Source organism: Onychostruthus taczanowskii, unplaced genomic scaffold (genome assembly GCF_017590055.1).
Source record: "Onychostruthus taczanowskii isolate IOZ18803 unplaced genomic scaffold, ASM1759005v1 scaffold22, whole genome shotgun sequence".
NCBI classification, from domain to species: domain Eukaryota; kingdom Metazoa; phylum Chordata; class Aves; order Passeriformes; family Passeridae; genus Onychostruthus; species Onychostruthus taczanowskii.
Genome location: NW_024499462.1, coordinates 4,735,762 through 4,747,601, shown reverse-complemented (window position 1 = coordinate 4,747,601; position 11,840 = coordinate 4,735,762). Strand labels below are relative to the sequence as shown.

General features: G+C 38.8%; 1 protein-coding gene across 4 annotated transcripts in view; it reads right to left on the bottom strand.

The window, feature by feature from the left end:
* Positions 1–3,398: 3,398 nt before the first annotated feature.
* CCSER2 (coiled-coil serine rich protein 2) overlaps positions 3,399–11,840 on the bottom strand; it is a 60,932-nt gene continuing 52,490 nt past the window's right edge. For 2 of the 4 annotated variants that reach the window (XM_041404880.1, XM_041404881.1), the window contains exon 10: positions 3,399–8,624. In XM_041404880.1, coding sequence (XP_041260814.1) covers positions 7,803–8,624 — 822 coding nt within the window. In that variant the 3' untranslated portion in view covers positions 3,399–7,802. The remainder of the gene's footprint in view (positions 8,625–11,840) is intronic. The other 2 variants (XM_041404882.1, XM_041404883.1) reach the window with 1 other exon arrangement.

Sequence of the window (11,840 nt, the reverse complement as noted above, 5' to 3'; positions counted from 1 at the left end):
AATCCCTTAAGAAAATTAACACCCTCAAAGCAGCTCAAAAAAGTGTCATTAGAAGCACATTTTAACAGAAATATGTATTTTTCATGCCTAAATACAAACTCCAAGCATACAGTATTTTTTCAGTGCCCTGTATGTGCCAGAAGTGCCACACACAGAGCTTTTAACAGCTGTTAATATAATGTTCATGCACAGATCACAACTAATTCCTTTGAAGTCGGGAATTGAATGCTGGGATGAAAAGCTCAGGAGCACGGTTGGCAGAGAGCTTGTGCATCATTAGGCTTCCTGCACGGGAATACCAGATCTGCAACAGCTTATAAGCATATGGTTTGCACATCAGACTTTGTAGAAACATAAGCTCAGATGCTGGCAGATCAGCTCAGCCTGACAGCCTTCTGCTGTGTCTTGCAGCAGTAACTGCTTCCCTCCTCCTGCCTGATCCAGCAGCTCACACAAGGGGCTGTCCCCCATGACTGGGGGCGGCTGCCTCACCACTGGGGGACAGGAAAACACAGCAACAACCCACAGGAACTACACAGCAGAGAACTATACACCAGGGCTGTGCTCAGAGCTGCCTGCAGCAGCCTCAGTGACACGGAATCACTTGGCCAAAGGTGGGTGGGATTGAAAAGGAAGGATCCCACAAATTCACAACTGTTTGCATAAACATGATGAACACCTTTGGGATCCTCCTGGAAGACAGGGCCACAGGTTCCTACCACCCCCTGAGACTGCCAGTGTGCTGTTTGGGATACAGATTTCCATGAGGACTTCCTTACAGAGCTTCAGAGAACTTCTTTGCTGTGCTGCATGTAACTCACACAGAGAGACCATTCCCTCTCATTTACACTTCATGAATTCCTGCAAATAACTGCCATGGAACCCTAATAAGATGGAAATTCACTCGATCTAATAACAGAGTCCCAACAAGGTCCACAAAACTTGCATGCAAGGAATTACTGAAAAAAAAAAATTAAAGACTCCTGAGCAGGCAAATGCAGGAAGATTAATAAAGTGTTCAAAAAAATAAGGTGGATTAGTTTCCTCAGGGAATTTTTTTCATGCTGTCAGCATAGAATCTTGCACACATTGACTTTGCTAACACCAGTACAATTCTGATTTTATTTACGAGGACACTAAGGCAGAGAGATTAAAGGTAGCGTGGGATAATTAGTACAGTTTTTCAAACTGAGTAGCAATTAAAATGGAATTGTGGGAATAGCTGGATTTCTGGATTACTAAGCATTGGAACCTATCACACCAAATGATCCAAGTCTTTAAAGGCTCATAGGTTTTTATATACATGCTTTTGATATAGCTAAATTAGTATATTTACCAAACCTAGACTGACCACTGTGCACACAAAGGGTGCTCTGATATCATGAGCCAATGAGGGAAAGCACAGGCTGCTTTTCAAGGGCGCCTCTAACTGTAGCACCCAAGATAATGATGTTATCAGGTATCTTCAAAATAAAATCTAAATAATTGTTTTGACTGGAGAGGTGCTGAGAATCACATGTTGCGATTCTCAGAATGTGAAGCTCCACTGAAATCTAAATGATTCTCCCAAATTGCTGCATTTCTATGGAATTTTCAGAAAAAAACCAAACCAAACCCAAGTGAAGTAACTGTTGGAATATCCCACGTCTACAACTGGTCTTGGACTATTTCAGGTGCTTGCACTGTAATAGGCTTTAAAAGCCAACCTGTGTCATGAAATGCTTTAGACAACTGAAGAGATTCTCAAAGCCTGATTCTCAGATGGAGGGAAGCATTTTAAACATCTCAGAAGTTTTCAGATTGTGCTCTGCTTTGGAATAATCATATTCAAAATCCTTCTTAAAACAGAGTTGCTGGTCAATTACTTCTGCCTTCAGCATCTTACCAAGAACTCATACTGTGTTTTCAGTGAGGACTTGGAGCAAGCCTGCAGTGCACCCCACATATTGTATGAGACCCGAGAGCTCTTACTGCCTGGGGCTTTAGAGAAAACAATCAGAAATCCTAACAGAAACCAACCCTTCTGGCTTTCAGATTGACTGATTAGCACTAAATATCTGAGCAACTAATTTTTAGAGCTGGAGCATTTATGTTTAGTGCCTTATACTACAAGCCAATTGTTGTTGAAACATCAGCTAATACCCATTACCAATAAGGGCAAGCTAATACCCATTACCCAGAAGGGCAAGCAGCAACTACACAAATCTGGTTGATGTTACAAACAGTTTGATATTAACTTGTCTTGTGGTTCAGCTGTATTCAATGGTGCTCATAAAACCCCCAGACCTTTCTGTCAAAGGGAAGGTGCCAGGCGTGTTCAGTAAAATAAGCAAAGGAAGGGAAATGTCTGAAATGTCTCACCCTCTCTCACCTTCTCCCCACGTGTAATATTCTGCCCAACAGCAATACAGCAGCTCTGCTCTAGAGTCAGGAAACACTGTTCTCGGTTTGTACAGCAGCAGATTGAGGAAGCCTTTGCCTCTGGAGGAGGAAGACAGGGAAGCTGTCAATCACAGCTTTCAGGGACACTATTTCCATAGTCATTGCATCAGCTGTTTAACACCCGATAATCACACTGATAAGGATCAGACATCACAGTAACAGTGTGGGCCACAAGTAACAAAGCACACTCACCCCCGAGGACTATAGGAGGAGGATTCATTCCCAGTCCCTTCCTTTCTTCTCGGTTTGAACTTGGAAACCCTGTGTAGCTCTTTCCACCCCCAAAACCCATGCAAATTTTCAAAGTCCATCCTGAAGCTAACATTAGGTTAAAGATTACAAGTCCCTGCCTGCAGTATATTTAAAATGCTCTTACTTCAAACTACAGGATTTTCCTCCCTTTTTGATCACAATTTCAAACTTGAACTTCCATCCACTGAAATAGGTCAGATTAATTAATGGAGCAGATTTCCTTTCATCTCAAGAACAGCAAACCATTCAAACCATGGGCAAAATACTGATATACAATTAGGACTTGCATATTTGCACACACTGCATTCATCTGGACTTCTGTGGGGAAATAACTCTCTCAAAGTATCTTACGATAAAGATTTTAATTTGTTAAATACTTAGGAAGAGTATTTAATAGTTGTCTTAACTGTACTACAGGTACCATAACATACCTTTAAGAATTAACCATGTCAGCCCACGTTCATCTGCAATCAATACACTAAAATGTTTAGCTAAGTCTTTTCCCCTCCTTTTCTTTTTTCCTTTAATAAGAGTCTCATGCTAAAAGCCTACCATTTCTGTTAGAGAAAGACAATTCCAAGAAAAAAATCCATTGTAAGAGCCTAATCTCCCTGTCCCCCCAGATTTTCTGCCTACAGTTCTGTCTGCATTTTGCACAATGACTTGAAAAAGCATAGACATGAATAGTCAGGAGAAAGAGATACTTATTAGAATTATGACTTTTATTTTTATTCACTAGAGCAACATTGAGGAAAGAATTTATACATACAGGTTTTTTAATCAACTTTACAAGCAAATTCCAATATACAATATTTACTCTGGCCTGGGTTAAAAAACCAAAAACAACAAAGCAAATAGTAAGGGTACCTCTTGTTTTAGCTAGTATTGAATTGAATTGAAGATTTTGCTACACAGGAATTATGTTGGTTTTATAGTGGTGCTTTTACAATTAGTAGGCAGTGAGCAGCTTTACCATAACAGTGACTGAATTTCCTTGAAAGCACAGTTGTAATATGACTACACTGAGCCCTACCACCAGGGCCACATGAAATCCACTCTGCTCAGAAAAAGCCTCTGTAAGGAGATAAGGAACAGCTACTGAAGCCCAATTCAAGAACTGATTCCCATTTGTACGGCAATAAAATGTCCATATTAAGAGGATTATGTGCTGTGCAAAACCAGAAATACTTCCCCCCCCCCAAACATGCAACCTATCCCAGTATGACACTTTAGAATGTGCATATGGCTGTGACATGCAAACAAAGGAAATCACGCAAATGGTATTCAGTTTTCAGGCATTGTTACAACAAATCAGCATGTAGATCAAGGCTGAAATGAACTGTACTGACCTGTAATGCAGTCTAGTTGCTATGCCTACTCTCACTGCTGTAAAATAGAAAGTCGAGGAACCCCTTGTTTTTTCCAAACTGTATCAAAATTGTGTAGTTTTGGATTTTCAGGGCCTTCATAATTATTTCGAGAAAGCTGGAGAGATAATATTGCACTTCTTTTCTCACAACCATATTCTGGGACCATTATTCTTTAAGAGCTATGCTAGTCCTAGGGAAATTTTGCCACTGGCTTTGATTGGCAGTAGGAAGTGCTAGTTTCAGGGAAGGGGAGGGTCATAATGATCTGGCCGTATCATCAGTGTTAGAATTCCACAGTTAAATTAAAGTCATTGCACAACAAAAACGCAGTACACTATATGAATGCTTTTAAACATGCTAGAGTGCATATCGATCCTGTGAAAGTGATGTGAAAATACCTTGGAAACAGCAACACTACCAGGGAAATTTGTTTCAAACCAAAGCCACACACAGCAGGAGGCATCTAGATTATTTTAGGCACAACTCCAAGCAATAAAGCTCATTTAAAGTGCAATTCTGTTCTTTTCTTTTGTGTTTATTCACTTGTTAAAACGCGTAATTGCCTCTGTACACACATACTGAACAGTAGTTTAATACTTTTGTGAATATTGCACAAAAGAATGAGAAATGAAAAAAAAATGGCAATAAATCAGTTTTATAAACCTAAAAAAAAAACCAAAAAAACCCTGAAGATATCAAATACTTAAATGTACACATTTTGGATAATCTGCACCAGTACTGATGATATATCTACACCTTCCATAAGGTAGATATGATACCTGAAAACACTCACTTAATCCCATTAGACAAGCACTCTCAGTGCCCTGTCATCCATCACTCCTCAAACCCCATCTTTCACCGAGGTGAAGCTTCAAACCTCACTTCTCTCCCAGCTGCCCATCTCGTGATAGGCTTTGCCATACTCTGGACTTACTATACGTGCAACAGAGCCTTCCCTGGTAAATTCTGAAGAGCCCAAACATGCAGTTGTCCTAGAGGGATGCGAGGTTAGCAGCTGAACACAAACACAAGCCAGGCTAGCATCTGTCTCATCCATGATCAAATCCTGCTGGCTGCAGCTCAGTGTCTCACTAACCTGTCAGAACAAAACGGGGAAATGCTATAAAGAAGGACTGTAATCTACTTATATTCCTTTAATGCATATATACACACCCATATAAATATAATATTTTCTTCTGGAAAGAAAAATTAGGAACTGTCTTTTTAATGAAAACCTTGATAATCTCGATATTCTTTGCTTAATTTGCTTTGATTATCTCCTTAATTTTCAGTAAAGGTGCAGATATGAATAAAGATATAGATATCTATACTTTCAAATGTAAACATAAAAATTGAAACATCACTAAATCAGGCTGGTGATACCTCCATAGTAAGAAGCAGAAGATGATGAATTTCTGTCAATAACATTAGGTGAAAATTGTATCTTTACACAAAATCATACAAAACTAATAATAAAATCAGCTTCTCTTCAAGGAAAGTAAACTCAAAAAACACACCTTCCATAGAAATCTATATGGACCAGAAAATCAACCAGGAATCTGATCATTCCCTCAGCAGTCTTTAAACTCCTGAGAAACACAGTTAGCTGCCAGGAGCTAGTTTTGGGGAATATAAAAAATGAGTTTTATTTTCTTATTGAAAGCAAATGTGTACACTAAATACCACTAATTCAATGCTTTTCATGGAAATAAATTATTACCAGAGCATAATTGTTACTGCAATCTCAAGTTGTGGTTTCTGATCCTATACCAACTATAACAATTAACATTATTTGTCTTGTTATGTCTGTCTTGCTTACATTGTCATCACCTCAGTTCACAGAAGGTCCTGCAGGTCCCTTATTTCAGACTGATCTAAGTAGTTCAGAAAAAGAATCTTCCCCCTACCCATTTCACTCCCCAAATTTTTCATTCTTCCACTTCATCTTCAGTTAAATAAAACTACAGTGTAAGAAATCCAAAATAATCTTGAATATCAATGATGTACTGAAAACTCAGATGAGATGACTCTTTTTTCCTTCACCCAACTGAAGTATCCATCAGGATACCCCCAATTAAAGGGCTTATATTATAGAAGCTGAATATTGAATTCATTTATGAAATGTCTACACCTACTCACTTTAATTCTCTCAAAGAAAATACTGTAACATGTCAATGTCCTACAGCCAGAGCCTAGAACAAACTAACACTGTGTTGCATTTCACTGACATTATGCGCTCTTCAGGAACAGATTTTGGGCCAAATTGTTGCAGCAGCCTTCTGCTGCTGATTTTAAAACCAACTTGAGAACAGGAAAAAAAAACCCAGTAACATCCAAAAGAGTAACGGTATAGATGGGAAGAATTGGAGATGGGACACAACACCAAATTTCTGGAAAGCTTCACTGGATATGCGCGCATGTAACACGCATCATTCGTGTCATGGTCCCAGAGAGCACCAAGACTACTTTCAGAAAAAAATACTTCTCCTACAGAGCACAAAAATGTAGATTTTTTTTCTGCTTAATTTCCCCAAGAAGCTCCTTACCAGTTATGCAATTCTTCAGAAATTACAAAAAAAAAAAAAAAAAGGAAAAAAAAACCAACCCAAAATAACACATCTTTGAAAAACTCTTAAGAGTACCAGCTCTGCATTAGGACATAACAGGATTGCCCAAAGCAAATAAGTGGGGTTAATTTTTTTCTTTTTTAAAAAATAGTTGCATTTTTAATATAAGTTTTATTCTGTAAAATAGTTTCAAATTCTTACACATATGGCAAAGTTTGTGCAAAATTTCAAGTCAGGTACTTCAGAGCCTTTCAATATTAAACAGAAATCAATAAATACAAGCAGAACAATAAAAGTTTAAAATATTAATTAAAATGCATGTTGTGCAACCTCAACATAGGTGTTCTGGACCCCTTATTCCCAGAGGCTCCCTACTTACCAATTCCCAAGAGCCTGCATTGGAAGGTTTGGACAAACATCCTTAGCACTGCATTTCAAGAATCTACCCAGTAATGTGTCTATTCAACACAATAAAAACATACCACAATCATTTAACAAATGAGGATGTTTAAGCGAGAAGATTCATTTCACCCTGTGAAATCTGCCTAATGTTTGTGAACTGTGAAAACATGATAAATAAGAACAGAGCTACTTCAGATTACAGCAAAACAAAACAACACAACCCACCCAACCCATGAGATTAAATAACATTAAATATGTCAGTCTTGAGAGAATGATAAATACAAGGATTTTTGCATAGGCCTCTGGAATACAGAGTCAGAATTATGGCCAATAAAACATCTGCTAGTCAGTCTAACTTTCTACCACTCTGACCTAACGAGTACTCAGAACCAAGAAGTTCAACAGAACAACAATTTCATTGTCTAATAACTCAAACAGAGGTAAGCAATAATTTCTGCCATCCTGAAATAATTAGTGCAGCATTCTGGCATTTGTGGTCATCACAGACTTCAGTATTTGCTTAATTACAAAGATTGCAATACCATCTTTATTACAGACCAACGATAAAATAAAGCACTCTTAGGAGAAACTGCACAGCTCACAACATCAGCCTCAGAACACAGCAGGATGGAGAATGCAAGCCCTAACGAAGATGCAGTTTGGAACAGTGACACAGGATTTGCAGGCTGCAGGTACGCCAGGCTCCAAGGCAGTCACAACAAGGGAAGTGGGACATGGCGTGGCATCAGGTGGTGAATGTGGAACGGCCTCAGTGTGTCTTTGGTTTCGGGAGGCGGGAATGCCGACCGGAGGGCATGCTGTCCCCGGGATGCACACCAGAGGAGTGTGTCTGCACGTTCTCCTTTCTCTGCACTGGTGGCCTTGGGATGTTAGACTTTAGGGAGGTGTTCTGAGGCTCTGGAGGTACTGGTGTGGATTTCTGACTGCTCACTTGCTTGGACTTGACGAAGGACGTAGTTGGTGGGCGAAGTTTAGACACTTTCTGACTCTGTTTACCCTTTAGGTTATCCTGCCCAGATGCTGGCTGTGGCTGAGTCGAACTACTCAGTGGTAGAAGCTCACGTTCCTTGGCAGCAGCGGAGTGATCTGCAGATCGTAAGGGAACGGCCATGGTAGGAGGCACTAAAGCAGTTGGGGGTTTCACGATTCTCGAAGTCTTTGGCTGAGAAGCCTGGTTTGTGAATGAGGGTTGACCTCTCACAGGTAAGCCAGTCTGCACCTCCGGAGCATCAGCTCGTGCAGAGGTCTGAAAGTGGGAACGAGGTGGTAATGTACCTTTCTTATTACTAGCCACCTCTCCAGGGTCTTCGGTGTTTTTGTTTTTCAAATTGTCCAAATATGATGCATTTTCATCTTTTGTATTTAACTGTACATTTGTTGAAGAGTTTACGTCATTCAGGCTATTTTGGAGAGAGATATGTGCAGCATTTTGATTCTGATGATTTCTATTGTCATGCAGATCTGGTTTAGGATATTCACTGTGGGCCTCGATAAGTGGAGTTTTTATTAGCTTTCCCTGGGCGAGGTCTGTGGAATTGGGAAGGCTGCTGGAAGGCTGTAGTACTTGAGGCTGTTGAAGAGAAAATAATACAAGAATATATTAGGCACAGAAGACACCAGATACACTCAGAATCCAACATGAGCTGACTGGATGTTTGATAAGGGCTGTATATCTGGATTTTTAAATCAAAACTTTGACTTCGGCAAAACAGGATGGGTCATGGGACGCACACAAATGGAACTTGTAACTGAAGTGGAAAAAAATATACCAGCACTGAAATAAACAACAACATAAAGACAAAAAGGAAACCGACCGGCTTACAAAGGAAAGATGAAGAAGGCATGGTTGATGGTTTCACCCAAATCTGCAGGACAGCGCAAGAATTCACGTCGGTGCAGATCAATCCTAACCAAGTGCTTAACCCAACGCAACAGCTGTGTCCAGCTTCAATTTCTGCTCACTGCATACTGACCTCAACTACCCCAACCTTTTTACTGCACAGGCAGGAAAGGAGTTGGATTGACCACATGGATTACAGGCAGTTTCCTTGCCTTACTGAGGCCAGAAAGTCTGGTGGAAGTACGTGCTAATCAGGTTACTGACTAAGCTTAGGTAACTTTTCTATCTTGAACTGATTTCAAATGAGCTGATAAAGAAACAGAGTTCATGTGAAAGTAGAGACCACATTCTACCACACTGATAGCCATGGGATAAAGAGAACTGTAGAAGATTTTACATTTTATCAGAAGATACAATCTGATCAGACACGCATCAGACAAGAGAATTGCCAGTACCTCTTCTGGGTAATTTCTATTCTCTTTGCTCTGCCCTGTAAAGAGACTTAAAAGATTAATGGTGTACTAGCTTCACAATACATCCTAGACCTGCAACTTGGATACAGATCTTGGAAGCATTACTAAAAATTCTGCAATTCACGGCAAAACACAAAATCTATTAAAACCTAAACTAGGGTTTTAGCAGGTTTACATTATTTTTCTCATTTTCTTTACAAAGGAGGGGAACTGAACTCCTGCCAACTAGTCATCACTCAGCTACCTGGATTCTTACCAGCTGACAGGTTGCATGTACACAGTAAACAGGTTTATTCTGTTTACTAGAGAAATAGAGTAAAAAAAAAAAAACAAAGCAATGTTTGTGTTTGGAAGATTTGACTAAAAGTGTCATTTTAGTCACTCTCCTGTATTATTCAAAAGTTCTAAAGAGAAAACCCATTATTTGTCTGGTCTTCTTAGCACTTCTTTGAATTAGCAGGAAGAATGCAGTGATTGCCGTGAATGCCACATTTAGGGCCATAGCCCATCTCAGGACTCTTTAGGCTTTTCATCTTTTCCCTGGCAGTATTACTACTGAAAACTGAATCCTCAAAATTTCTCATCAAGAAAAAATTTGAAGTTTAATGAGAGGAAAATCAAGATTTCTCGGTCTATTTTTTATTTATGGGCAGTTTTTACCTTTAGAATAGAACAGTTATCTCATAAGAAAAGGCAAAATCTGGACCAGTGACATCCAGTATCACTGACAGACATAGAAGGCAAATATCCTGAGCAGTCAAAACATGATTGTTTTGGAAAGAGGGAAAAGATTTTTTTAAAAAGGCAAAAAAGCCTCCAAAATGGTGTCAAAGGAGTACCAAAACATTATTCCTTATGTTACCCAAAACTAGCTTAACATGGTAAATCCTTTTTAAACATACAAGCCTACAAGAAGGAAATGCTAAACACAAGGAGTAATTGCATACATTGAAAGAATTACACCTTAAATAAAATTAGTCCTCCAGATATTTTTTCCGTTTTCCAGTGTTTATTACTGAAGTTATTATTCTTCCAGTCTAGGAGCTGACAGCCAGATGTTAGCCAAAATGATTTACTGATTTGAGATCTCACCTGCAAAACCAAAACTGCTAGTGAATGCAGAAACCAAAGCCATATGTACCCAATTCTCATGCAAATACTACAGCAAATCCTATTTCCTAATCCCACTTCAAATTTAAAAAAAAAAAAAAAGTTAAAACATTTATAGCCTACAGTATTGAGTCAAATAACTGAAAAATAATTGGAAAAATAATTGTCAGAAAATTTTTGTCCCTCAGCTAGGAAGGGTTTTTAAATGCTAGTCTTCAAAAACACAGATAAATACCTAATCTAATCAATAAAAATTCTAACTTAATATCAAATAATTCTAGCAATACTAATCAACAAAATTTAAAAATTGCTAAGTTACAGAAGAAACTAAATTTGTATGGAAAGTTGAGTTAAACACAAACACACCTGAAGTACAACAAAGCCATCAAGGTTTCAATAATGCTGTTTTGCATTCTTCTGACAAAGGCTAGGTAGTATCTGAGCTCTTCCCTTCAGGCAATTTTGCATTTTACATATAAAAATAGCCAAGTACATGTTTTCCTCATTATCCTTCATAACCTTAAATGGTGTAAGAAGCTTATTACCCAGAAAGTTAGTGATGCTAAGGTAGAAAATGGCTATGTGCTCAGAATTATGAGGACACTAAAGCTCTGGCATCATCTTTGCCCTGTTGTTTTACATACTGTACTGCTTTGTAATTGTGTGCTTCTGCTCAAGATCTGTCCAATTATCACAATGACAGATTTTAATATCAAATTTCTACATGCATTAACATTCAAAATGACACTAAGAGCAGCAAAATGCCACTTGCAAAATATGCACATAATAGTTCACAAGGTATCCAGCACTGACATTGTTGTCACCCACAGCCCATATCTTCGTACTAAATACAAGTTCTCCTTTCACAAAGAAAGTCTTTGAAATTCTGACCATGTTACTGGTAAAAACAATAAGCCAGCTGAAGGACTGAAGTACTTGGTGAATTCCATCACATGAAGGAAGAAAAACAGATAAAGAAGCATTCTGCCTTCCAGGCATAGTATTTTATTTCACACAAGTCCTAAAATAGGGTTTTATCTGCATTGTTTTAAATGCACTTCTGGTAATATTTCTGGGGGAGACAGAGCATGATTTGGAACAGACTGCCATGCTATCCAGACTCTTATTTATATCCCATAAAGAAAACGTGCAGGTAGACAAACACCTGCACTCCTTTGGGATGGCACTAAAATGCAAAGCCGGACTCGAACATTTCAAGTACAATGTAACTGAGGACACTTAGTCCTCCTCAAACTGAAAGTACATTTGACAAAGTGCTTTGGGCACATGCTCCTTTCTGTACAAAGAGACAGATTTTTCTGTACTGGCAAGAGCTTCAAAGCCTTCCAAATATTGATCTACT